The 23,854-nt window shown below is 48.1% G+C and overlaps 11 protein-coding genes across 11 annotated transcripts; 8 read left to right on the top strand and 3 right to left on the bottom strand.

Annotated features, from left to right (window-relative positions):
• Positions 1 to 4: 4 nt before the first annotated feature.
• BZA70DRAFT_205589 (uncharacterized protein) lies at positions 5 to 1,719 on the bottom strand. The gene has a single exon (XM_064910162.1). The coding sequence runs from the start codon at positions 1,621 to 1,623 to the stop codon at positions 79 to 81; it is 1,545 nt and encodes a 514-aa protein (XP_064767228.1). The 5' UTR covers positions 1,624 to 1,719; the 3' UTR covers positions 5 to 78.
• Positions 1,720 to 2,903: 1,184 nt separating this feature from the next.
• BZA70DRAFT_290742 (uncharacterized protein) lies at positions 2,904 to 4,951 on the top strand (the record flags this gene model as incomplete). The annotated part of the gene is made up of 7 exons (XM_064914243.1): positions 2,904 to 3,154; positions 3,257 to 3,349; positions 3,407 to 3,833; positions 3,887 to 4,023; positions 4,080 to 4,334; positions 4,394 to 4,675; positions 4,747 to 4,951. The coding sequence occupies 7 exons, from the start codon at positions 2,904 to 2,906 to the stop codon at positions 4,949 to 4,951; spliced, it is 1,650 nt and encodes a 549-aa protein (XP_064767227.1).
• On the bottom strand, positions 4,653 to 6,019 carry BZA70DRAFT_281776 (RF-1 domain-containing protein). The gene has a single exon (XM_064913156.1). It carries the CDS (start codon positions 5,812 to 5,814, stop codon positions 5,032 to 5,034), a length of 783 nt encoding a protein of 260 aa, XP_064767226.1. The 5' UTR covers positions 5,815 to 6,019; the 3' UTR covers positions 4,653 to 5,031.
• On the top strand, positions 6,020 to 7,870 carry BZA70DRAFT_249902 (Alpha/Beta hydrolase protein). The gene is made up of 3 exons (XM_064910692.1): positions 6,020 to 6,603; positions 6,662 to 6,808; positions 6,864 to 7,870. The coding sequence occupies exons 1-3, from the start codon at positions 6,100 to 6,102 to the stop codon at positions 7,479 to 7,481; spliced, it is 1,269 nt and encodes a 422-aa protein (XP_064767225.1). The 5' UTR covers positions 6,020 to 6,099; the 3' UTR covers positions 7,482 to 7,870.
• Positions 7,871 to 7,956: 86 nt separating this feature from the next.
• Positions 7,957 to 9,443, top strand: BZA70DRAFT_281772 (uncharacterized protein). Its single transcript, XM_064913155.1, has 5 exons — positions 7,957 to 8,277; positions 8,387 to 8,496; positions 8,591 to 8,748; positions 8,814 to 8,942; positions 9,018 to 9,443. The coding sequence occupies exons 1-5, from the start codon at positions 8,092 to 8,094 to the stop codon at positions 9,083 to 9,085; spliced, it is 651 nt and encodes a 216-aa protein (XP_064767224.1). The 5' UTR covers positions 7,957 to 8,091; the 3' UTR covers positions 9,086 to 9,443.
• Positions 9,444 to 9,446: 3 nt separating this feature from the next.
• Positions 9,447 to 11,023, top strand: BZA70DRAFT_204978 (transcription initiation factor TFIID subunit 14). Its single transcript, XM_064910157.1, has 6 exons — positions 9,447 to 9,560; positions 9,866 to 10,058; positions 10,135 to 10,286; positions 10,356 to 10,520; positions 10,580 to 10,700; positions 10,768 to 11,023. Exons 1-6 carry the CDS (start codon positions 9,549 to 9,551, stop codon positions 10,854 to 10,856), a joined length of 732 nt encoding a protein of 243 aa, XP_064767223.1. The 5' UTR covers positions 9,447 to 9,548; the 3' UTR covers positions 10,857 to 11,023.
• A 354-nt stretch (positions 11,024 to 11,377) lies between these two features.
• On the bottom strand, positions 11,378 to 13,154 carry BZA70DRAFT_281767 (Der1-like family-domain-containing protein). The gene is made up of 5 exons (XM_064913154.1): positions 13,038 to 13,154; positions 12,835 to 12,983; positions 12,710 to 12,772; positions 12,547 to 12,641; positions 11,378 to 12,146 (listed from the first exon to the last, which is right to left on the bottom strand). The coding sequence occupies exons 1-5, from the start codon at positions 13,055 to 13,057 to the stop codon at positions 11,646 to 11,648; spliced, it is 828 nt and encodes a 275-aa protein (XP_064767222.1). The 5' UTR covers positions 13,058 to 13,154; the 3' UTR covers positions 11,378 to 11,645.
• A 1-nt stretch (position 13,155) lies between these two features.
• On the top strand, positions 13,156 to 18,316 carry BZA70DRAFT_204879 (uncharacterized protein). Its single transcript, XM_064910155.1, has 7 exons — positions 13,156 to 13,677; positions 13,739 to 13,848; positions 13,913 to 14,674; positions 14,744 to 15,353; positions 15,407 to 16,407; positions 16,464 to 16,613; positions 16,672 to 18,316. The coding sequence occupies exons 1-7, from the start codon at positions 13,410 to 13,412 to the stop codon at positions 18,226 to 18,228; spliced, it is 4,458 nt and encodes a 1,485-aa protein (XP_064767221.1). The 5' UTR covers positions 13,156 to 13,409; the 3' UTR covers positions 18,229 to 18,316.
• Positions 18,273 to 19,251, top strand: BZA70DRAFT_204898 (uncharacterized protein). Its single transcript, XM_064910156.1, has 3 exons — positions 18,273 to 18,850; positions 18,917 to 19,022; positions 19,084 to 19,251. The coding sequence occupies exons 1-3, from the start codon at positions 18,404 to 18,406 to the stop codon at positions 19,137 to 19,139; spliced, it is 609 nt and encodes a 202-aa protein (XP_064767220.1). The 5' UTR covers positions 18,273 to 18,403; the 3' UTR covers positions 19,140 to 19,251.
• Positions 19,235 to 20,631, top strand: BZA70DRAFT_281763 (dienelactone hydrolase). The gene is made up of 2 exons (XM_064913153.1): positions 19,235 to 19,894; positions 19,979 to 20,631. Exons 1-2 carry the CDS (start codon positions 19,363 to 19,365, stop codon positions 20,179 to 20,181), a joined length of 735 nt encoding a protein of 244 aa, XP_064767219.1. The 5' UTR covers positions 19,235 to 19,362; the 3' UTR covers positions 20,182 to 20,631.
• Positions 20,632 to 20,765: 134 nt separating this feature from the next.
• BZA70DRAFT_290734 (uncharacterized protein) lies at positions 20,766 to 21,735 on the top strand (the record flags this gene model as incomplete). The annotated part of the gene is made up of 2 exons (XM_064914242.1): positions 20,766 to 21,145; positions 21,207 to 21,735. 2 exons carry the CDS (start codon positions 20,766 to 20,768, stop codon positions 21,733 to 21,735), a joined length of 909 nt encoding a protein of 302 aa, XP_064767218.1.
• Positions 21,736 to 23,854: the final 2,119 nt, after the last annotated feature.

Here is a 23,854-nt window from a genome sequence, read left to right as displayed (position 1 = left end):
CCTTAATATACATCCTCCATATAATATAACATTAAATCTCAGATCCTTATCACAAACTCGAGCTATATATACAACTAATCACCATCCTTCCTTCAACCGACGGACACCAAGCAAATTCACCATTACCTGCTTGTGGATCTGCAAAGCCAGATTCCAGGAAGCGCGCACGCGCTCATCTTGCTGCAAAACAGCTACGTAATCATTCAGATTTCCAGACTGCGAGATAATGTCTAAAGAGTTTAGCTGATCCGCCTGCTGGCGCTCACTGAAATAAAGCGTCATCTTGAGCTGATAGTCATTCCACTGAGACTGGTAGCGGAGCACGTCCTGCCAGTAATTCGCAAGCTCTACATCCCCGGCACTGATCGAAGGGACAATCGGCGGCACAGGCGACGTGATGTTGAAAATCGCCGCTGAATTATGGTAGTCGATAACAGTAGGCGGGGGTTGCACCGGAGTTGAGCGGAAGTTGGGATCCACCGGAGCGTTGCGGTCAAACGGAATATCAGACACAAGATCGGTGTCTTGTACGTCGACCGGAGTCGTTGGCTCAGATCGCTCTCCCGGCGAAAGAGGCGGATTTATGGGAGAATCCATAGTCACATCGTGTGTTTCGGTAGTGAACTCATTGGGAATTGTATGCTTCAGATCGTCCATTTTGAAGTGCCCGTTGGAGGCTGCGGTCGGATCAGCTTTAGAACCTGTTTTTTTCGGAGAAGGAGTCTTGATCTTGCGGTCTTCAGGATTTGATTTTGGCCGATCATTAGGCATCCAGCGCTGCTCATCAGGACTGCTATCCGGAGACTCCCACCCAGCCTCGTACTCCTCGTCCGAGTTGTCGTCAACTTCCTCAAGCGTAGGATTTCTATCGCGATCTTTGGATGCCGAACGCTCATAGCTCGTACCAACTCTGGCTCCAGTCGGCTTTTTGGGGGTGGGAGAGGCTCGTGGTCTGCGACCTTTCTGCTTCGTCGCCGATGTCGGGAAGTCAGTAGGATACAGCGGATTGGTATCCCAAAACTCTGACCAGGCATCCTTCGAGAAGTCTTTCTTCTTGTCGAAGTTTCCAGACTTGTTGGCAGAGTCCGCAGAAGTCTGTTCATGGACGGCTTCGTCATCTTCGTTGGTTAGATCGACAACCTTTTCGGTAAACGGATTCGGAAAAACACTGTTGCGCCTTCGCTCTTTACGCGGGCTTTCTTCTTTGATTTCCACCGGGTCACTTTCGCTACCTTCATCAAGGTCGATCTTGGTGGTCGTTGGCCGCGAGCCGGGATTAGGCGTTGGAGAGCCAAACATGAATCCTGATTTATTTGATCCCATAGGGCCAAAGTCGAAGCTGTCGGGAGTTTTGAATTCTCGCGCTTTTGGTTGGGCATTTCGGTTGCCACTGTATGGACAATGAGTTAGTTCAGATCCTGAAGACGTCAAAATGAAAAGTGCTTGATGTAACTTACGGGATATTGAACTTGAAATGAGGAGTACCCTGCTCCGAGGACGTCTTTTGATTCGAAGTGCCATTTGACTGATTATTTGTTCTGTTGGACTTTGGCGGTGTTGTTGAGCCATTTCGAGAGGTCTTGCCGGAGCCGGTTTGTGGTGAAGTTGTATTAGACGAACCATCTTCGGTAGTAGAAGCGTTAGCAGCAGCAGAGCTTTTTCTATGCTTTGGAGCCGGTTCGGCCGTCGAGGAGGACTGGGAGTTTGAACGAGACATGTGATGGACCTCTGGGAGGTCACCGGTGAATGTCTTTTCCCCACTGCGATATGAGTAGGTTGTTTTTGTCCTGCCCCATCCGCGCTCTGGAGCGGGGTCTACCGGCTGCTTTGCCTGCTCAGTCTTTGCAGTCCGTCGAGGGGTCTGAGCGGTTGACTTTGCAGCAGTCGGCGCTTTTCGAGGACTCTGCTTTGGTGTTGCGCTGGCAGAGGTGTATGAGAATGCACTTGGACCTTTGCGTGGCGATGTACCGTTGGTAGGGTTTGTCCCGTTTGTAGAATTTTGAGCTTTGAATGGCGTGCGTCCGGCAAAGTATGGTTTACTCTGCGCATACGACTCTCTTGTAAAACTCTCACGCTGCGTATAATTTTTCTTTGACGGCGAGCTGTCGTGGTATCTGTTGTAACTCTGACCGGCATAGGTAAACTTTGACGGAGTCCAGGGAGAGAAGTTGGAGGCAGGTCTTTGTTTCGGTCGCAGGGCAGCTCGTGCTCGGTCGTAAATTTCGCGCTTGTTTGAATCAAGAAGAATATCTGATGCCTGATTGATTTCTTTGAATTTCTCGACGTATTCCGGTAGATTGCCGTTCTTGTCTGGGTGATAAAGCAGAGCTAGAAAAAGAGGAGTTAGAGACTAAACGAAACAGAAGAAATGAAGGCAGACTGAGTATAAGTGAGTGAAGTGGTCATACCTAGTTTTCTGTATGCTTTTCTGATTTCCTCAGACGAGCAGGTATCTGAAGTCAGATTGAGAAGCGCGTAGTAGTCTACGGCTCCATTCTCTTCAGGCTTTGCCATCGCATACACCAGCAAGCACGCTCAGCATCCAGCAGTTGTGTCGAGGAGAGGATAGAAGATGAAGAAGAGGCGAATAAGTGACTGTAAACAAAGATCGAAGTTCTGGCCGACGGTCGACTGCTATGCGATCTGGTAACCAGACAAAGGTCTCTGCAGCCCTGATATCAGATACTCTCGCAATAATACTCTCTCAATCTCCAGCACGCACACCAGCACACGACAACAAACAGCAGCTGCTCAGAAACTGCGCAGAGTTGGTTTGTTTTCTTGTTCCTCCTCGCGGCGCGCGCGTTGTGAAAATTGGGCCCCAACCCTGATTTCGCCGATGAGCCGGTCGATGATCTCAGCTCAGCGCTCGTCCACAGTCGCCAGAACATCGTCAGTTAACAATGCCCTCGACCGTGTTCAGCAAAGAGACCGCTGCCTATCTCGCGAACTTTGTGGTCTCTGCAGATGAGTACGAGTTTCTTCTGCGACTGCTCGCAAAGCCCGAGCGCGCTGCTGAAGAACGGCATCCGTCGCAGCTGCAGAAGCCCTCGAAACTGCGGCCGGTCGCTGTTGCAAAGTCGCGGCTCGGGAACTTGCTCTCGGCGGACGAGATTCGACTGCAGGCCACTGAGCTCAACGAGTTTTCTCTTCTGTAAGTCCGCTCTTGTCGATTGACCCTTCCTCAGCCTAATCGCAGGATCAGAGGTGTATTCGTGGGGACAATGCGGGGTAGAATGCTAACATCTCAACACAGCGTCTGGCGGACTTCTTCACGACTCTACTCTGCCACCTATCTTCTCGCCTTTGCCGGCCGTTATATTGCTTATCTGAGAGCAAAGGGGACTCTGTATGTGCTTGTCTTCTTGTTCTTGCTGCAGTAACGTGTTTCTGACCTTCTCTATAGTCCCAGACCGCGGTTGCTGGATCGCACGCGGATCAAAGCATCCCTCTCTCTAGCTCTGCTCCTATCTCTCTACCGCCTCATCTACCGAGTGACTTCCTCTCTGCATGCGGGGGTGTTTAGCAGCCAGGCGCGCAAGTTTCGTCGAAAGCATCGGCAGATCACTAAAATCCTGCGATCACAGTTCTTCCCTGCCTTTACCTCGGCTGCGACGGCTGGTTTGGCTTACGGCCTTCTCCCAAAAGGGCCCCTGCGATCCTACGGTGCTTTCTATACAGCGACTTTGGCTGCTGAGTATGGATTCAACTATGTGACTGCTCAGAAACAATTCGCCTGGTTGGGTCAGCAAGCCAACTCCTGGATTCTCTTTCCGTTTTCAATTGCTCAGCTGTTGTATGCGTATCACTATGATCGGGATTGCGTCTCCAAGGTACTTTATTTCGTATATCTTGCTGTTTGAGCCAAATACTGACACAACTCTAGCCTTTCCAATTGTTCATGAGCAAGACTGTCGAGAATTATATCCCAGCCAAACCTCTGGCGTATCCTGAAACTTTACCTTGGCCTAGCCCGGAAGTCGTGGTTAATAGTTTAAGCCAGGTGACTCTCGATAAATATCCGTAAGAACTTCTCCGTTTGTGAGGCATTTTCAAGGGTTGATACTGATACTTGAAAGGCCATTCAACTCACCGATTCTGTACCCCGACTCGTATGTTTTGCCCAAGGCCTACAGCTCGATTGATCCGATTGTGTCGCAGGCACACCCTGGCATCAAAAATCTGTCATGTGCTTTGATGCATCCGATGGAACAATCGTGCAGTGCAAGCTATGTCAAGAGTCTTTCACGCCAGTATCTGCAGTTTGCCAGATATATTCTCCCATTCTTTACAGCCAAGACTCTTCTATCTGTTCGTCATGCTGATATGAATCTGTGAGTCGTCCGCAATTTTTTTTACTACTACTAAGCTAACTCACTTTTTCTCAACTCAGTACAAAGTTGAAATTGATGGAGATGGCACGAAGTGCGACTAAACTAAACTTGTTTTTGACGATGGTGTCATCCACAATCTGGTCAGGACTGTGCTCGTCGCAATTCCTGATCTCGAACAATGTGCTGCCGACATCTCGAATGAAAGTCATTGGTTTCGTGGCTGGACTTTGGGCTTATATCTATAACTCTGGCGGGAAGCAGCAGTACATTTCTGTTGCCAGAATGGCTACTGAATCGTACTGGAAATCTCTTGTTAAGCACAACAAGGTGCGCACGATTCCGTAAGTATAGTCTTTTGATATCATATCTACAGCATTGACACAGAAGTGCTAACATATGTGACTGCTTACAGTAACGGCGACGTTTTGGTATTTGCCGGCAGTTTTGCAGTGATAATGTCTCTGTATGACCGATCGAGCGGATCGGTCGAGAGTGGACTGATTAAGAAGGTTTTGCAGCTGGTAAGTGGAATACCGCCTCTGGAGCCCGTGCCGGCTAGCACTCCTTCAACTCCGAATGTGGAGAAGAAGTCACCGCGAGATGCTGTGCACTTGTAAGAGGGGAGGAGATACTTCTTTGAAGATTTAGTTGTATGCGCGCTTGTATTGTCGTGATATATATATACAATTTGTTTCATTCATTTTTTTTTTTTGTTTTTCTTGCGAGACGAGAGAAGATCAACAACAGGTTCAAAATCGAGCTGCTCAGTCTCGTATTCTTCGTCGACAATCTCGGCAGCGGCAGCAGCAGCCTCTTGTCGCTCTTCTTCTTCGATCTCCCGTAGGATTCGTAAGTCGTTCTCGATCTCTTCCTGATCTGGCTCTCCATCGTCCTCAACCTCATGTTCTGTGGTTTTTGCCTCGATTGCTTCGATTGGAAGTGGCTCTTCATGATCGATCGCATCAGACTGTACATCTCCCTCGATCTGAGGCGAGTTTGGCGGCCCAGCAAGACCCAACTTGTCCGCCTCTCTCTGCCTTGCTCGTTTCAGAGCCTTTTTCCTCTGATTCCGCTTCGACTTTTGTTTCTTCTCAATCAACTTCCCGCGTCTGCTGTTTTCTGGATCGTTCTGGAACTGCAGCTCTTCAGCCATCTTCCGTCGCGCTATCTTTCGGTTCTGCTCACGCGAGCGGGTCGCTTGTGAGGAGACTATCAGGCCTGTTGGTATGTGTCGAAGCTGCACTTTGCTGTTTGTCTTGTTTATCTTCTGTCCGCCTTTTCCACCGCCTTTGATAAACACCTCCTCGATCTCGTCCTCGTTCATTTTCGGCCGCGGAGGCATCGGCGTCCCCTTCTTCGTACATGCTGACGTTGTAGAGAACAGGCATCGCTGTGGCTCTATTATTAATCTCGGAACAACCCTGCTCGAGCAGCACCGCAGCGATCGGCCTGCGAAGAGCAGCATTGTGCGGGAGGCCATTATCTGCTGCTGAAGATGTACTCTGGTGGTCTATTTGACAAGTTCTCGTAGCTACGTCATGAGGCTCAGATGGATTAGTCATCCACGCTATTTCACGTGATGCACAAATGCACAGTGTAAGTTGCAGATACGCCACAACTCAGCCACGCCGCAGCACCGCGGTCACGCCGACGGTCGAGCTCCCACCGCCATCGTCAGATAAGCAGGTCCGGACTCCCGCCAGAAGCAGCAGCACAACGAGCAAAGTCGAGAGGGCCCTGTCTGGCCGCACACAGTTCATCCGCAATGGCATCTTCCGGTCGAGTACCGCTGCTTCTTGCAGTCTTTATCGTGACGCTCCTCTGCGCGTCCGCAGCAGCCGCCCTCGAGTTGCCCTTCATCGGTCGGCTCCCGATAAGCCGCCACGAGTCTGATCGCTACGCCCCTGGGTTCACCCTCCGCCACATCTTCAACCACGGCACCGAGTCCCACCCGCAGCTCCATCGTCGTCGCGACTTCTCAGCACAGTACCGGCCAGAGGACGGGCCGGCGGCGTTTCAGGTGGCCTCGGTCCCGCGCACCGTCACCCGGATGAAGCAGCGTGACCCAGATACGATGGAGTCGTATCTGCACTACACCCGCACCCACGGCGCTGTCGCGGTTGATTTCGACTGGGGTGATGATGATATCATGGTGCCCGATGTCACTGACCGCGACACTCTTATCGAGTTTGCAAAGCTGACTGCCGACGCTTACGTCGACGGTCCGGAGGGCAACGACTGGATTGATTTGGGTATTCCGTTCAATGAGGTAAGGCCTATACATCAGCCACGCTTAGGTGTCGAGCTATTTTCTAACACTTTTACAGTCTGGTGGATTTGGATGGGACTCGAACGGGCTGCGCGGCCACATCTTTGTCGACGAGTCCAACTCGACGGTGATCATCGCAATCAAGGGCACCAGCGCCGCCCTTTTCCACAGCGACGGTGATACTGTTTCTAGCGACAAAGTTAACGTGAGTTTCCTTTTTCTGATTTGTGATTAAAACGTGTATTAACGACAGATCATAGGACAATCTGCTGTTCTCGTGCTGCTGCGCTCGTATAAGCTACATGTGGAGCACAGTATGTGACTGCTACTCAAAGTCCTACACTTGCAACCAGTCCTGCCTGGAAAAGTCGCTTTATGCCGAAGACAAGTACTACCGTGCAGCGCTGGACATTTACAGAAACGTCACTTCGCTGTACCCGACTGCCAATATTTGGGTCGCTGGCCATTCGCTCGGTGGCGCTATGTCGGCTCTGCTTGGCCGCACATATGGCTTACCCACAATCGCCTTTGAGGCACCCGGCGAGAAGCTCGCCGCAGAGCGTCTTCACCTGCCGTTTCCTCCCATACCTCCAGAGCAGAGCACTGTCTGGCATATCGGCAACACTGCTGATCCCATTTACATGGGTGTCTGCAATGGTCCAACCTCGGTTTGCTGGCTCGGTGGGTATGCGATGGAAACCTCCTGCCACGCTGGCTTGGAGTGCACATATGACACAGTCGGTGAGCGACGGTGGCATATTTCAATCTCGAACCATCGTATACGGCCTATCATCGACATGATGATGTCGTATAACACTACACCGACCTGCGTTGTGCCTCAAAACTGCCAGGACTGTTATGACTGGAGTTTTGAGTAGACACTTCCTACTTGTTATAATATTTCTTTTCTTTTTTATATGGGGTGCATATTTTATTTTACTTTTGTGGTAGGAGGCTGTGGGATTGCAGATGAAGGGTGTTTATATAGCGGGTGTTTTGGGGCGGGTTGCATTGAAGCTGTCTGTTTATGTGGTACTGACTTGTATGATGATTTGCTTCATATACTCTTGATATTTATCTTGTCTTTTCTTATTGTGTATCTATTTTTGCGGAAGACTGGGTTCTGCTCGTGCTTGGTTTGGAGCCGGATATTGCGTTCGGACCAGGTTGAATTGAGGATATGTTTTGTTGAGACTAACATCTTGACTGGCATATTCTTGTTTGGTCATGCTTTTGTATGATTGTCATCAATTTATTACTTCACAACAATTCCACTTAATGCGTAGAAACAATGGAGACGGAAAGTTTAGATGTTGCCTAATACTTCAGCCCTTACCCTCCTAAATAAAGTTCATAGGCGTGGGAGATCATGGAATATCTATTTTTTTTTTGAGCCCAGATCAAGTCTGACTACTCCTCCTATCCAACTTCCTGATTCTCGTTGTTCTATTCCTCTTCTATAAACGAAAGATCACATACAAATCTGAAATGGCTGCCGAAGATACCAAGAAGGAGGAGCCCGCTGTCGAGACCAAGACGGAGACCCCTGCCGCTGCTCCCGCGACCAATGTGTTTAGCATGTTTGGTGGAGCCCCGTCCACCACCTCTGCCTTCTCGCTCGACAAGAAGGAGAAGGAGACCAAGCCCGCTGCTGAGGATGCTGCCGCTGAGCAGGTGTGTTTACGTTTTATTATTGTGTTGGTTTGGTCTGGGCTTGATTGGAGGAGTTGGGCCGGATCAAGCTCGTTCTGTAATCATAGATGGCGTACTAACGCAGCTACAGAACGACGACGAAGCCCCTGCTTCCCCCGATGTTCACTTCGAGCCCGTCGTCAAGCTCGAGAAGGTCGAGGTTAAGACTAACGAAGAGGAGGAAGAGGCCATTTTCAAGATGTAAGTCTACGATCATCCTACATGCGGCTTTTGGCCTCAGGAGTAGGAAAAGGAGACAAACAAGACAGAGCTGACTGTTGTGATTGGAATCTAGTCGCGCGAAGCTTTTCCGTTTTGATACCACGAACGAGCCCGGCGAGTGGAAAGAGCGAGGAACTGGTGATGTTCGATTCTTGCAGCACCGAGAGAGCCGAAAGGTCAGATTAGTGATGCGACGAGATAAGACCTTGAAGACCTGCGCCAACCACTACAGTAAGTCATGCTCTCTGATGAGTAGATTGAGTAGGTCGTTATTTAACCATCTATGTGTTTTTTAGTCCTTCCCGCCATGAAGCTCTCGCCTAATGTCGGTAGCGATCGAAGCTGGGTCTACAATGTCTCTGCTGATATCAGTGAAGGCGCCCCCGAGGCGATGACTCTCGCCATCCGATTTGGCAACTCAGAAAGTAAGAAAGATGCTGTGGGAGAGTTTTGACGAGTTGTGCTCCAGTCTTGCTAACATATATCTCAACTTGTTTTAGATGCCAACTTGTTCAAGGAGAAGTTCACAGAAGCCCAGGAGCTCAACGAGAAGGCTTTCGCCAAGTAGATATATTATCAGACAGAGGTGCAAGGTGTGGAGTGTTACATAGTATACGAATAAACAGTCTATTGAGTTGCTATGAAAGATATACAAGTGGCTGAGGGTGGGAGACGGAGTTGATGAAGAAGTTGCGGTAGATCTCGTAGATCATGATGCAGAGCGCCTAAGCGGTAGCAAATACAACGAGCCTCTAATTCAGCTTATCATTTCAATGTCTTCTGCAAGATATCAAAGTATTTTGAACATGTATTCATTCATTGTATTGTCAAAAGGATCTATCTGGGTGGACACCGAGTAGGCAAAATAGGGCAAGGGCGCGAGAGTCCAAAGCCGCCGTGACAGCGCTGACGAAGGCGGCATTTGCTTTTCGAGGCAATTCCTGATTCCAAGAACAAGATCGCGTCTCAATCAGCTTCTTTTCAATTCATTTTGGTATCCGGTTCTTGTCAGTAACTGCTGTCTTGCAATAATGACACAAGAGGTATGTCTCTGCTTTCCTGACTCTTCCGATCATCCCTCCTTCTGCATTTTCTTGCCTGTGGAGCCACCATGCCCCTGCTTCCCTCGTCTGTCTCCCGGCGCGCTCTTTCCAATATCGACGCGTTTTATTGCTTCTCATCCTATTCTTAGCCTTCGACTAGTCTTCTGTCGTGATCCTGGACGCAATCCTCAAAAGCGCGCATCCGGCGATAGCTCGGCTCGACAGGAACAAGACTTTTAGCAGGGGTCGTGTTGATACATCTCGTGCCATTCAGCCAGCGTTAACTCACACCATCGATCCTCCAGGTTGTTCGGACGGTCAAAATAACGACCACAAGTGAGATCCTCACTGATCTCGAACCCGCGGCCGAGGGCTTTCCTATGCGAAAATGGTCCGTCAGAGTCTGCTTGGTCGGACCTTCGGGCGAGGAAGTGCCCGCAAACATATTTGATAAAGTCACATACAGGCTGCATCCTACATTCAACAATCCCAACAGAAGTATGTTATTTCTATGATCCTACCCGGGCGCGGGCGTGATCGCTGGCATATATGCTAACCTGTGGGTACGAAACAGCTCTCAAAAAACCACCGTTCAAGCTCGAAGAACAGGGATGGGGTGAATTCGACATGACTGTGGCTTTGCACGTCATGGATAAAGGTGGTGAACACACAGTTGTCCATGACTTGAACTTCTTGGAAGAAAAATACGAAGTCCTTCATAAGCTGGTACGTCGAGCTCTCAACTCTTCCCTGCGCGAGAACTCATTTATTGACCTTTGCACGCGTTTCGTTTAGTCATTCCCCACCAACCGTCCCGCTCTTGCAAAGGTGCTGGCAGAGTCCGGCCCCGTGCCTGAGTCTGTCGTGTCGAGCGGGAGCCCGGCCATTGACGAGTCCAAGAAGAGAAAGCACGAGAGCGGCGATTCCTCAAAAAAGAAAACCAAACATGACAAGCCTTCGGTATGTCTTTCTGATCTCTGATGCTGATCATTATATTGATTTCTAATTCATGTTTGCAGATCGATATGGATCGATTAGCAGAGTCTCTCGAAAAACTTGGCGAGGATGATTTACTGCAGGTCGTGCAGATGGTGACCGACAACCGAACCCCGGAGATGTATATCAAGAACGACGTAGAAGGTACTATTCTATTCTAGTGATGCTCTTATAACTCAACTCCTGCTAATTATACCTCAATCCCGTTTAGAAGGAGAATTCCACCTCGATCTTTACACAATGCCAGAAAATCTACTGAAGATGCTCTGGGATTTCGTAAAGAAGCGCACCGACATATAGCCCTGAGAGCCATCCCATATTTTCCCCTTGTGCGAAAAAATCCATTTGCTAGTTCCACTGTATCTCAGCGAGTTCTGAGTTTGTCTGTGTGGTGCATATTTGAGATCTCAACCGGTCTACTCAATTGAGAACCCAGCCGGCGACCTCTCACTTATTGTACAGGATATGAAAGTCCGTTGTATCTTTATGTTTATTTTATCTTTTTTTTGGAGTTGGGCAGGGAGAGCGCCGTTTCTATATGATCAATCTAACTATGAGAGACTCTTCTCTTGTTTTGCTGTTTCCCCTTATTTCTTGATATTTTTACCTCTCTTGTTCTCTGCTGAGTGTTGAGTTACGTGACGTGCAATGTACGATAATTTGGCATCACAAGTTTCTGCTTTTCTTCTTTTTCTTTCTTACCCTGTTTGACTATGGTGCTTTGTTCGCAGTTTGTCAAGCTCATCAAACTGCTGACAGCAAGTGAAGAAAGAGAGAATACTACATGTGATTTATAAACGCGATTCGTAATTGATGAGGATTTTATTTTATAATAAGCCGTCTCATCCAAAGCACCCTCAAATAAAACGCCAATCACCATCAAAGGTGACAACAAAGCTCACAATATGTAAAAGAAGACAAACTATAAACAGTCCGATGTCTCACATGTCTAATAAGGCGCATCCACGACGATACATCATATACATGCACTTTTCATTACAATCCTGCAGATACCCATAACACCAGCTTTCCAAACATAACAATATCTAATAGAAGTACACAAACAATATAAACATCCGGATCTTGCCTCTAATCACCAAGACGATGTCCTCTTCCCCATCTGAAAGAGGTATTGGTTTCTCCGGCAGAGGAATTGGCGCCTGTAGCGCGCGCACTAGGGCGACCAGTGGACGCAACATCGGCGGCAGGGTAGTATGCACTACCGAATGATCGATGCACATTTCGCGCGTCGGTAGTAATACCCGTTGTAGCAGACCACGCTCCTGGAATCAGTTTCTTCAACCATCTAGGAGTCTGCAGATACGGGCTTGGCCGGCCTGGGCCATTCGCATTCTCGAGATATTGATACAGGTAAGCGGCAGCGAATCCGGTGAGGGATATAAAGAACGACGGCTGACCCTCTATCAGAAGCTTAAAGGCAAGAATGAAACCTGGAAGATATTTGGCTTTGAAGGTGATTCCGAAATAGAAACTGACTATCCGGTCGGGATAATGCTGTGACCAGGTATATGCGAATCCAACGAGCAAAGGAGCGACATAAGCCATTCCCCCGGCAATCAGATCAAGGATCTGTATCAAGTGATGTTAGCACGCTTGTCACTAAACCATTGTTGAGACAGAAGATAAACAAAAAGCAACAGAGTTCTACGAAAAAAAGAAAGAAAAAAATGTAGGAAGCCACGACCACATTCGGATAGCAATAGGAACTGCTAGCCGGTCTCAAAACAGCGTCCACGATCCCCGCACGCAAACACCTCTTAAATATTTGCGAATGATTGACTCGAGGGTTGCGCACGGGGCTTAATCTTCTCCATAACCAGAACCCAGAAATCTATGGTGTATAAGATTCTGAGGCAGAAACAGGAGGGCGTCTACGAATGTATAGAACAAATTGCAAAAGCAAATCAAAGCGAGAGAGAGACAGAAACAGAGAGGGACAGAGGATGTGAATGAATGAAGGTTTACTTACAAGTATAACTAGCCCGTTAAGTAGGACGTAGTAAATGTAGTCGGAAGTGAATCCACGAAACTTTTCCATTTCGAGGTCTTTGCCATAAGTGTACACTAGATAAACAAAGTGTTAGCGGTCTTCATTTATAAGATGCAGTTTTGATGGAGAAAGAAGGACATACTCATATAAATCTCCATGAGAGTCGACATTGGATCAGCACCCATCACAACGAAAAAAGCAGTCACTAAGCAAGGTACAGGTCAGATAAAAGTCCATTTGTAAATGCCACAGAGAACAATCAAGTACCTGGTCGCCATATTTGAAGCTTGTAGATAGCCAGAGGCCAGTAGTTTATTATCAGACTCACTGGAGTGATGTTCAGCAGTGCCCCAAAAGTTGTCCCGATTGTGCCCAACAGGAACACTCTGGTGACCGGAGGGACAGTCTTTAAAAACCTGAACGTCGAGTTAGCGCAGATTCACATTATACTCGCAAACAAAGAGACATACTCGACTATGTCGTTCGCCATTGGCAGAGAACGATCAAAGCGTGAAAAGAGAAGGACGAGGTCTGGAAGAGGACGCTGGGCGGAAGAGAAGAAGAGAGAAAAGACCAGCAAAGAAGCCACGCAGCGTGGAGCTCAACAGACCTTGGCTGATTAGTCATCATTTACTAAGAATAAACTCTATTTGGCATAACTCAGCAACAGTTCGCGCACAGCGCCCAAACGCGTCTCTTTCGCGTCCAACTTTAGAGTTCACTTGAACTAAGTTCTCTGATTCAGACGCGCCTCTGCCTCCTCCCCTTCTTTCTATCCCGACTTCCTCACCACAACTACCACCGTCACCCTTATCTACGTTCATTCAAACAACCACGACCTGATGAGCAGGCTGCAGAAGCTTAGGGAAGCCCGCCGGCTGAAAGCCCAAGGTCAATCGGTCACCGCCCTGCTCGAAGACGACGCCGAACACGCAATCTACGACGAGGTAGACGATGCTTCCTTCAAGAAGCTCGTCCAGGATCGCCTGATGGGCGATGATTTCGTCGTCGACGACAACGGTCTTGGGTATGCCGACAACGGCACATACGACTGGGAGCCTGAAGAGACTTACTACAGCGACGAAGTAGAGGAGGCTCCTGGGAAGCCAGGTATGTGCCCTTAACTATCTTTTGGTAGCAACGATGGACTAACCGTGAGTCCACGTCACAGGCAAAAAGCAGAAATCTTTGAAAGAGACTACCAAAAAACAGAAGAGTAGCTCAGGCAAGCTGTTTTCCACCACAGCTAGCTCAGCGTCGACGAAGCGGAGCTCCGCACCGGTATGCTATCGACCTCGTTCTCATTATATATACTTGAATCATTTCTCTAACACCGGCCTATCAGAAAATCATGGACGACAAGGAAGAAGAGAACTTTTTGGAGGACATCTTGGGTGAAGTTGAGAGTTCTAGCAAAGCCAAAAAACCAAAGCCGTCCTCATTTTCAAAGCTGATGTCGAACTTCGCGTCCTCAACTCGCAAGAGACCGGAGAGCCGTCGCGCGCGTTCTCCAGTTCGTGACTACTCCCCCGAGAACATGACATCACTCCATAATGGTCTTCCATCTTCACCTACTCCGTCTTTATTGGTTAAGCCTGAGCCCTCGTATGACGACTCCGGCCGTGATCTAAACAACGCTCCTATGGAAACGTCGGCGGCAGGCAAAGTCAACGATGCTGCGTATGAGTCAGACGATGACGCATGGGACGAGGCATTGATGGAGGTCGACAATGGTGATGTCAAGGATGAAGATGCTGAGGAACCTGATGACGACGAGGCGATGGAAATTGAGCGACCGATCGCTGCCGCAGCCACGGATGTCAAGCGCGTGAATATCTCCGCATCCAAGGCTGCTCCTACCATTTCCAAGATTGTGAAGCCTCAGCCAACCCCAAAGATCGAAGCGCCAGTTTCACCCGAAGGCTCACAAACGTGGACACAGATGAACAATAACATTGGGGTTATTCAGCCGCCGTCTATCCAGCGTGGCGGGTCGTCTTCTATAGAAAAGGTGGAAATTGATCAAGTTGCGGAACCTGACGGCAGCGTGCGAATGTTCTGGACTGATTTCATGGAAGTTGATGATCGCTTAATTTTGATTGGAAAGGTAAGCATCAACACATTACCAAGTTATATAGACCTCACCTTAAACTAACAACTAACAACTTCGTTCAAGACCAAGCTCAATAACTCGGACAAATATCTCAGCTGCATGGTACAAGTCCACAACATCATGCGCAAGCTCTACTTCTTGCCTCGCACCCACAAAGTCGACATGGCGACTGGTGTCGAGACCGACGAGAAAGTAACTACAGATGACGTCTGCGATGAGATTGAGCCTATATTTGCTCGCGAAAAGATAGAGATGCGGTTCAAAACTACTCGACGCAAATATGCTTTTGATCTGCAAGACGTGCCTCCGGAAGCCGAGTATCTAGAGCTTCTTTACCCCTACCGAAACAGGCCTCTGGATGCGCGCTATTTTCAGGGAGCAACTTATTCTCATGTCTTTGGATCTGGCACTGGCATCTTTGAGCAGTTTGTGCTCATGCGACGAATTATGGGACCTTGCTGGATTGAGATCAAAAACCCGACCAGCAAAGACGTTCGCAATATGTCGTGGACCAGATGTGAAGTCGGAGTTAGAAATCCGGCAGATGTGAGCGTCCTTCCTGAGGCCGACGCGCCACCTCTCAACCTGATGAGTGTTGCGGTTCGATCCATCCTCAACAGTCACACCAACAAGCAAGAAATTGTTGCGATCAGTGGTCGTGTTTACGAAAACAGTGAGTGTTCTTTTGGTCTTATGTATATTTGCTTGATACTAATGTTTCCAAAGTCCCCCATGATACCAACGAGTCTCCCGACAGTCTTCGTCCGTATGTCTTTACTATTGTCCGACCAATTACGGGTGGCGTGTTTCCAGCAGGCTTTGAGGCAGAGGTCAGACGCAAAGGACGAGGAACTTTCATCCTTGAAAAGACCGAACAAACCGTTCTCAGCAGGTTCCTCGAAAGAGTGCGACAGCATGATCCAGACTGCTTCATCGGCCATAACCTGGAAGCCGGCGATCTCAACATCCTGCTCCATCGTATGCGCGAGCGCAAAACCCAAGGTTGGAGTCAAATCGGCCGCATCAGTCTAAACAGATGGCCTACCGGTACCATCTCCACTTTTGCCGATCGGAAAGTGGTGACAGGACGTTTGCTGTGCGACCTGGCAAACGACATGGGAAAATCGGTGATGCTCAAATGTCAGTCCTGGAGTTTGACGGAAATGTGTGATTTGCTGCTCGGCGTAAAGCGATATGAGCCAGCTGAGATAGATACGCGCAAGGCAAACAATTACACAGATTCAGCAAACGGACTTTTTGACTACTTCTCACATTGCGAGCTTGATACGCACTTTATTGCGTCGCTGGCTATAAAGACTCAATTGCTTCCGTTGACCAAGCAGCTGACCAACTTGGCCGGAAACAGTTGGGCGCGGACTCTGAGTGGCACACGATCAGAGCGTAACGAGTACATTCTGATGCATGAATTTGTCAAAAACAAGTACATCGTTCCCGACAAGCAGAATTCGTATGCGAAGAATGGCAACGCTACCAAGAGAAAGCGAGCAGCAGCTATGGAAGATGAGGAGAATAACGAAGACAACAAAGATGACGAGGTTGTTATGGAGGCCAACAAGAAAAAAGACAAGTACAAGGGTGGTCTTGTCTTTGAACCGGAGAAGGGACTCTACGACAAGTTTGTTTTGGTTATGGACTTCAACAGTTTGTACCCAAGTATAATTCAGGAGTACAATATCTGCTTCACCACTGTGGATCGATCTCAATGTGTACGTATATGGACTTGATTCATTCTCGATGACAAAAATAGCTAACACTTCTTCAGAACGACGCCGAAGACAAGGTTCCTGACCCGCCTTCATCTGACGTGCCTCAGGGCGTGCTTCCCCGCTTGATCGCAACTCTCGTCAATCGACGTCGTCAAGTCAAGAGTCTCATGAAGGATCCAAAAGCAACAGCTGCACAGAAGGCTCAAGTACGTTAATTGACATTTTTATTTTGACATGTAACTTTTTACTGACCTCTCTGTGTAGTGGGATATCAAACAGCAAGCACTCAAGCTGACGGCCAACTCGATGTACGGTTGTCTTGGATATGACAAATCTCGGTTCTATGCACGTCCATTGGCTATGTTGACTACATACAAGGGACGTGAAATTCTCACAAATACCAAAGAGTTGGCAGAGTCGATGGACTTGAAGGTCATATATGGTGATACTGACTCTGTCATGATCAACACTGGTTCCGAGTCGTACGCCGACGCGCTGAGAACTGGGCAGGAATTCAAAGTGGCAGTCAACGAGAGATACAGGTTACTTGAAATCGATATCGACAATGTCTTCCGACGACTCCTTATGCACGCGAAAAAGAAATATGCCGCGCTGAACTGTATCGAGCTGAATGGCAAGATCGAGACAAAGATGGAAGTCAAGGGTCTTGATATGAGACGCCGTGAATTTTGTGCTCTGTCGAAGGAGGCTTCCACGAAGGTCTTGAACGAAATTCTTTCTGGAGCGGCCACTGAGAATGTTGTCGAGAATATCCACGAGTATCTTCGAGAGCTGGGTGAACAGGTTCGCGGTGGAAAGATTCCGACCGCAAAGTTCATCATTCACACCAAATTGAGCAAGGATCCGGAACAGTATCCAGGAGGCAAAGCTATGCCACAGGTTCAGGCCGCTCTTCGGCGCAAGGCCCGAGGTGAAAGAGTAGCCGCCAATGATGTTATTGCCTATATCATAGCCGCGGGTGATGGTTCACCGGCTGATCGCGCGTTTCCTTACCAGGACTTTATGGAGAAACCCAAGCGCGAGGCTGAGCCGGCTGCAGACGCTGTGGTCAAGAAGGAACCTGATGCAGACTTTTACCTTGCGAAGCAGATCTTGCCTCCAATTGAACGACTTTGTGGCGCGATCAGCGGTACGGACGCTATGCATTTGGCTAACTGCCTTGGACTGGATACTCGGAAGTATATGATATCCTCAGGAGATCACAGCAGTGGGAACATCTATGAAAACTGGCAGCCTCTGGAGAGCTCTATCTCGGACGAGGAGCGCTACGCGGACGCAAAGAAGCTCACCTTGTCGTGCCCGTGGTGCAGCTCTGATTTCATTTTCGAAGGGATGACCAAGTCAAAGACCGTCTGCACACCGGCGGGCTTGGTTTGCTCGTCATGTAGCAAGGGTTTGCCTTTGTTTTCTATTGTGACTTCTGTCGAGCGTATGATCCGCCTGGAGATCTCGAGGTACTACGAGGGCTGGGTGAAGTGCAATGACAGTTCATGTGGCAATCGTACAAGGCAGATCAGCGTGTACGGAAAGCGATGCATTGGCAAGGACGGCTGCGCGAAATCATGCAGAGGAGTGATGGCGTACGAATATTCAGACAAGACTCTATACACGCAACTGCGGTATATCGATTATCTGTTCAATGTGGAAGCGGCGAAGGGAAAAGGAGACCAGGAGGTAGATGCACTCGCAGAGTTCAATCGGAGCTCTTTTGAGACTGTGCGTGCTGTGACTGGGAAGTATTTGAGTGATTGCGGTCGCAGATATGTGGACTTTTATAATATTTTCGGGTTTATGAAATGAGAGGTGTACTTTAGGTAGCATTAGAAGGAATTACTATAAGTTAGTTGTGTTTTGAAATGGATTTATTAGGGTATTAGCTATATGATGGTGCGGCTCGTAAAGAGTCTATCACAGAAAGTTTCTGAGCAGTCTGAAGCCTCTTCAACTTCTTTCATGTATCAGGCGGCAGTTTGCAATGTCAGAAGCCGACTTGGATGACCGGGCAAATGCAGAGAATCCAGAGTCTTCCAATGCGGAATCGGACTTGGAGGAGGAAGTCGAGGACTCGTCTGACGAGTCTGAAGTGCGCCGCCCCAAACGAAGACGAGCAGCTCGCAAACCTCCCCAGCATCAACTGAACCAGGTACTCCTCGACATCAATCACGGCTATAACATCCATGCTGGTACTAGGTTATCGCCCGATATTGATAGCCGGGGGATCAGCAAAGATCGTGCTGGGTCAAACAACAGCAGGACTAGCAGTCAAGAAAGGTTGATGAAAAGGCGACATACTACAGTGTACGATGCAGTTAGATTATCACGGGCAACGGCCGACGAAATTTTGGCATCCCGTGTCTCTGGACTTCAGCGAGCTTTAAGCAAAGAATACGGAGCTGTTTCAGAGCGAGATCTTCCTTCTAGCGTATGTGGACCTGCTTGTTCAACTCGCACTTGCGCAAAGCTTTGGCTAATGACTATCATTTTGCAGGAGCTGCTTGCCGCACTGCACGCCTACTGGTCCAAACGGGCTGACCATATCCCGGGCGGTCGAGCATCAATACGCGCGCTTGACGGTGGAGCGCTTATAGCCCTTGGTAAGCAAACACTCAAAGACTGTATTTATGTGACGAGATCTGACTGAGTGTTGCGTTGTAGGATTTTTGGTCGAGGCGTCCAGTGCTGCTCTGATACGAGGAGCTTCGGATACCTGAGGTCTGCGCGAACGCCTATCGAAACCACTACGGCCCATTCTGGTTCTTCGTTCTTCCATAATGTCAGCACATTGCGTGCCCAGAGACGCCTACCTAATCTGATGTAGGGCTAGCGCGGTCGCTCGAGATCATAAGAGGGTCCGAGAATCCAAGTTGACATGCTATCGTATCCTGCTTGTCACCATTCTCTCAATCTTCCAATTGGCTCAATTGCTGATCAAATATGGCCTCCGATGAATCGTCATCCTGCTGCACCAAGGGATACAAGCACAGCGGCACCCCCTCTAGTGAAATTGTCACCTTCGAGGACGTTGATATCTACGTCGCTAAGCCCACCGCTGAGGCACCCACCAGAGCCGTGATCTATCTCTCCGATATCTTTGGCATGCCGTTCTTGAACCACAAGATCATCCCGGATAACTTTGCCAAGCAGGGATATCTTGCGATCTTGCCCAACCTCGTTGGCGATGACCCGGTTCCGTTCCCCATTACTCCGGAGTATGACTTCCCCAGCTGGATAGCGGTCCACAACATCGAGTACACCGAGCCGATTATCGAGAAGGCGTTTGAGTACACAAAGAAGGCGTTCCCTTCTGTGACCCAGTTTTTCTCCGTTGGTTACTGCTTTGGAGGAAAGTACGTTGTTCGTCTGCTCGACGAGGGAAAGCTTGATGGTGGTTTCATTGCCCACCCGTCGTACGTTACCGATCCTGAGCTCCGTGCTATTAAGGGACCTCTTTCCATCGCGGCTGCCGGTAAGTGAAGATCACAAAAAGATCGCTCAATTGATAGTGAAGTGTCTACAAGAACAAGACTAACCACGAATTGTGAATAAACAGAGACCGACTACCTCCTGACGGAGGAGGAGCGCCATCTGACTGAGAAGGTGCTCAAGGAAATCGGCGCGACTTACCTTCTGACTCTGTCGTCTGTCGAGCACGGATTCGCTGTTCGCGGCGACCCCAGCGACCCGGTTACTATGTGGGCACACGAGGCTGCGTTCTACCAGGCTGTCCAGTGGTTCAACCGCTTCTCGAAATAAGTCTGAACATTACAGTCGATCAGCGATTAAGTCTGATGGAGATGTTCTTTCTTGGATTGAAGTTACTTGGGATCGGATACATGTGAATGCAAAATCTCTGTTAGACTACTAAGAATAATAAACTGTTGAAACCATCCGCCTGATAATTATTTATACAAAGCAAAATTCGAAAACCCCATTTGTTTTCAGGCCAATCAGTTATACCAACTGACCCGCTCTATAGACACTAGAAACCAATAGACAAATCCATCACTCAAGTAGGATGTAGGTGGTTACAATTAATGAAATCAAAGTAGATGGATCGAAACTTCTTAACGGGGCCTTATAGTGTGTATATCTTGAATGCATGGTGTGTATGTTGACTTCGTAACCTATACTACTACTACTATAGTTGAGTTTGTATGATTGGGAGTAGTGCAGCAGATTGATTATGACTTCGTTGTGGTTTATGGCGCATGATTCAAGGAACGGAAACATCAACAGAGCGAATAAAGTTTGTCTGCTTGGGACATTTTCTCAGCTCATCGTCATGACTTCTCCGCCGCTCGCTCTGATCTTTGTTCATTCATTCATCTCATTGGATCATGTCGGTTCTTCCTCAACCAAATCAAGGCCTTCACGCAAGCGAGCCAGATCCGCAAAGTTACGAAACCTCTCGATTACTGCTCCGTGATGTTACTGTTCCAACGCAGATTCCTGACGCGTTCAATATCGGCACTCCAGATCCACAGTTAGCTCAAAGGGCCAAAAACTCGGCAAAAGCATCGATTGAGGCACATCTTACCTCTCTGCTCGACAGAAAGACTGGGAAATCAGGCTTTGAAGATCCTGCTCTTTGCCACATCAACTACAAACTCGCTCGTGGTTCGTCGTCTTTGGAAATCATCAAAAACAGCTCCCTCGACCCCGTTCGACGGTTGCAGGACTTGAGGAAAGGCTGCTTTGTTGAGAATTCTCTAGACGAGTATGGATCTAATTTAGGCGACGAGATATGGGATTTGCGAAAAGTTTTATCAAAAATGCAGGATGCGAGCGAAGAACTTGAAGTTCAGATGGCTGTGCCCGGTGGCTCAGTTCAGTTCGTCAAGTCTTCTGTACAAGAAGAAACTGGACATCCCGGACAACGCTCGGGGACTATCGAACAGTCAAATTTACCACAGAGCGATGGAATTTCTCAACTATCTCAAGGAAAGCAATTTCATAGTCGCGACCAGCACCATCAGTCCCATAGGCATCATCATCGTCATCGCCATCACCAGTCGAGTGAACACAAGCACCAGCGTCAAAGCCACCACTCGAGTTCGCGACCGGCAGAGTCATCAAATTCGCGACCGGCAGAGTCATCACGGCACCGATCTCATCATCATTCAAGACATCGGGCATCAGAAGTCTAGGCTTCATTGCATTACTATCTCTGCTAGCGAATATAAGAGGGCCGCCCTCAAATGCGCCGTGCAAATGCTGAGCAACAACCCCGTGCTCTATGGCAAATATGACAATATGCCGAGCTACCGACCAGTGATCATCCTCGAAGACTTGACCATGAAGCTTTGATCAGCGAAATCTCAACATGTACATCGATAAAATCCCTTCAATTTCTAAGATTCGGTTTGGAAAGATACAGTATCATAAGGGAGTTTTGGGGTGAAGGAATGGCGACATAGGTTACTGCGGGCAGAAGTCGCCTGTAGGCTTCTGCTATATCTTTGATCTCTTATTAGCAACGATCACAGAACGGTCAGGTTAGGTTGGAAACGATCTGGAGTTCATTGCCGTCGGTTTGGTGACGTAAATTGCGGCTGCAATTTTGTGTATACTTTGTATATTATTTTAGATGATGCTGTTGAGCGTGGAATTATGAGCTCTTATTAAGGTTCTCGCACTATGATTCTGTACTTAATAAAGGCTGTTCCTGCTCTTCGGCCCTTCAGCTTTTCTATCTTGTCTCTGGTTCCGAGGAGTCTCAATAATATATTGCTTAATACACCATCATGAATGCCATGGATGATAGCATTGCCGCACTATCGATCACCTGCGCCAAAAATACTACTGAAAAGGCAGCACGTACTTGACAAACTGGCTGCGAGCCTATATTAGAGTCAGTGCCCATCTCTCTCATCTCGCCATCAGCCAAGCTCTAATTTTGCAGATTAGTAGTTGGCATTGTATCGTCTCGCGTGATCCGAAGCAATATTTTACAGCCATCTTCATGGTCCATGATCGGAACATGCACGCCGCTCTCCAGCGGCTTTTTGCTGTCATCCAAACATTGTCTTGTTGCCGTTCCCAGTGACTCCTTTTATGGGTCTTATTTTGAGTCTTGGTGCGTGTTGCGATCTGTTTGCGGATTGCATTACGGCTCCTGATGCCCGGAGTTCTCCTGGCGTCATTCATCCCTAGAATTTTTATTAAGATACCCATGATTCAAGAATGCTCGTCGCAGCGTCTTGACTCTCCCTGCTTCCATCGATGAGTATATCATCTTCTTTCCCAGACTTTGATTGCTGTTATCGTTGATAATTCCGATTTGTCTGTTTTTTATCGAATATTCAAAGGATATCTACTACTCTCTATCTCATGGGTTTACCTGATTAGGTATAAGACACCTTGCACCGCGATTCTCCCTTTTCTGATGTAACAACGGTCGCGGTCGCGCTTATTTATGGGTTTGCCGCTTGCGCGTCAACGTCGATTGAAATACCTTCTTCTATCGAGTTCACTACTTCCGTGGCTCCTTTTATCCGGGCGGCCACGTTCCAGTGCATCTTCTCCAAAGCTACTTCCGCTTCTTGATAAGTCAGCCGTCTCATGCCATCTCGTTCAACTCCATTTACTTCCGACCTTTTCCACATCTCTCATCCAAATCTCGCCTCTATACGAACTGGTGCATGCGCTCTTTTTGATGGACCAGAAGCTCAATTAGAGAGCTTATTGCCATTTCTCTCCGCAGCAACCGGATCGCGATTATTATCAAGTTTGCTTCTTCGAATTCAGCCTTTGCCTTTCTGGATGCTCCTTGCTTGACGCCTCCGGCTTTTAATGTTCCTAAGGATTTCAACTTTAATGCTATTCCTGTCAATTTAATTCGGTTCCGCCTTATCAATATTCCCCTGGAGCCTTACTGTCACTGCTTTGCTGTCCTCATCACCTAATCTATCTTCCAAAACTCTTCAGCTGTCTTTTTCTGAGCTGCCTATTCTCCGCTTTTTTCTTTTTATTTTTTTGTTTTTTTCTTCTTCTGTCTCTGACTCTGGTGATGAGCTAAATTTCACATTTACTCTATGCTCTCCTTGAAGCCCCTGTCAATATTGCTACTACTTGTTGTATGACTATTTTTGCTTTATTATCAATTCAATCAGGGTCCTCACTACTACTACCAATATCCTCACGAAGTTAGTCAGTCACAGCCTAATATTGTTGCATACGGACTTTCAAATAAATTTATTATCACCAATTTTTCATCCCCATTTCTTAATCCAACCTCAAATCTCCCCCTCCTTGATAAGATATGCAAGTATGTCTGCCTGAATTGGAGGATGGGATATTTAGTAGGTGCATCTATTCAACCATTCCCACAAAGGGAAGGCATGTAGAAAACTCCATAGTATAATCCATAAATTCCGGGGGAACCCATTTCTTTCACTGCTTTGTTGTGATGATAATGATGATCAAT

The sequence above is a fragment of the Myxozyma melibiosi genome (genome assembly GCF_037950935.1).
Source record: "Myxozyma melibiosi strain Phaff 52-87 chromosome Unknown BZA70scaffold_9, whole genome shotgun sequence".
Taxonomy (NCBI): domain Eukaryota; kingdom Fungi; phylum Ascomycota; class Lipomycetes; order Lipomycetales; family Lipomycetaceae; genus Myxozyma; species Myxozyma melibiosi.
The sequence above is the reverse complement of the archived record's forward strand: the minus strand, read 5'-3'. Positions and strand labels throughout refer to the sequence as shown.

What these genes read in the sequence shown, in the direction of transcription:
- BZA70DRAFT_205589 (XM_064910162.1), bottom strand. Translation starts at nt 1,623, where the DNA reads ATGGTTCGTCTAATACAACTTCACCACAAACCGGCTCCGGCAAGACCT.
- BZA70DRAFT_281776 (XM_064913156.1), bottom strand. Translation starts at nt 5,814, where the DNA reads ATGGCCTCCCGCACAATGCTGCTCTTCGCAGGCCGATCGCTGCGGTGC.
- BZA70DRAFT_249902 (XM_064910692.1), top strand. Translation starts at nt 6,100, where the DNA reads ATGGCATCTTCCGGTCGAGTACCGCTGCTTCTTGCAGTCTTTATCGTG. An exon ending in TGGGTATTCCGTTCAATGAG is followed by an intron (nt 6,604 to 6,661) that starts GTAAGGCCTATA and finishes ACACTTTTACAG; the next exon opens with TCTGGTGGATTTGGATGGGA. An exon ending in TTTCTAGCGACAAAGTTAAC is followed by an intron (nt 6,809 to 6,863) that starts GTGAGTTTCCTT and finishes GACAGATCATAG; the next exon opens with GACAATCTGCTGTTCTCGTG.
- BZA70DRAFT_281772 (XM_064913155.1), top strand. Translation starts at nt 8,092, where the DNA reads ATGGCTGCCGAAGATACCAAGAAGGAGGAGCCCGCTGTCGAGACCAAG. An exon ending in GAAGAGGCCATTTTCAAGAT is followed by an intron (nt 8,497 to 8,590) that starts GTAAGTCTACGA and finishes ATTGGAATCTAG; the next exon opens with TCGCGCGAAGCTTTTCCGTT. An exon ending in CCGATTTGGCAACTCAGAAA is followed by an intron (nt 8,943 to 9,017) that starts GTAAGAAAGATG and finishes AACTTGTTTTAG; the next exon opens with ATGCCAACTTGTTCAAGGAG.
- BZA70DRAFT_204978 (XM_064910157.1), top strand. An exon ending in CCAAACATGACAAGCCTTCG is followed by an intron (nt 10,521 to 10,579) that starts GTATGTCTTTCT and finishes TCATGTTTGCAG; the next exon opens with ATCGATATGGATCGATTAGC. An exon ending in TATCAAGAACGACGTAGAAG is followed by an intron (nt 10,701 to 10,767) that starts GTACTATTCTAT and finishes AATCCCGTTTAG; the next exon opens with AAGGAGAATTCCACCTCGAT.
- BZA70DRAFT_281767 (XM_064913154.1), bottom strand. Translation starts at nt 13,057, where the DNA reads ATGGCGAACGACATAGTCGA. An exon ending in ATGGCGAACGACATAGTCGA is followed by an intron (nt 12,984 to 13,037) that starts GTATGTCTCTTT and finishes CTCGACGTTCAG; the next exon opens with GTTTTTAAAGACTGTCCCTC. An exon ending in GCTTCAAATATGGCGACCAG is followed by an intron (nt 12,773 to 12,834) that starts GTACTTGATTGT and finishes TACCTTGCTTAG; the next exon opens with TGACTGCTTTTTTCGTTGTG.
- BZA70DRAFT_204879 (XM_064910155.1), top strand. Translation starts at nt 13,410, where the DNA reads ATGAGCAGGCTGCAGAAGCTTAGGGAAGCCCGCCGGCTGAAAGCCCAA. An exon ending in GCTTAATTTTGATTGGAAAG is followed by an intron (nt 14,675 to 14,743) that starts GTAAGCATCAAC and finishes ACTTCGTTCAAG; the next exon opens with ACCAAGCTCAATAACTCGGA. An exon ending in TGGTCGTGTTTACGAAAACA is followed by an intron (nt 15,354 to 15,406) that starts GTGAGTGTTCTT and finishes ATGTTTCCAAAG; the next exon opens with TCCCCCATGATACCAACGAG.
- BZA70DRAFT_204898 (XM_064910156.1), top strand. Translation starts at nt 18,404, where the DNA reads ATGTCAGAAGCCGACTTGGATGACCGGGCAAATGCAGAGAATCCAGAG. An exon ending in AGCGAGATCTTCCTTCTAGC is followed by an intron (nt 18,851 to 18,916) that starts GTATGTGGACCT and finishes ATCATTTTGCAG; the next exon opens with GAGCTGCTTGCCGCACTGCA. An exon ending in TGGAGCGCTTATAGCCCTTG is followed by an intron (nt 19,023 to 19,083) that starts GTAAGCAAACAC and finishes GTTGCGTTGTAG; the next exon opens with GATTTTTGGTCGAGGCGTCC.
- BZA70DRAFT_281763 (XM_064913153.1), top strand. Translation starts at nt 19,363, where the DNA reads ATGGCCTCCGATGAATCGTCATCCTGCTGCACCAAGGGATACAAGCAC. An exon ending in TCTTTCCATCGCGGCTGCCG is followed by an intron (nt 19,895 to 19,978) that starts GTAAGTGAAGAT and finishes GTGAATAAACAG; the next exon opens with AGACCGACTACCTCCTGACG.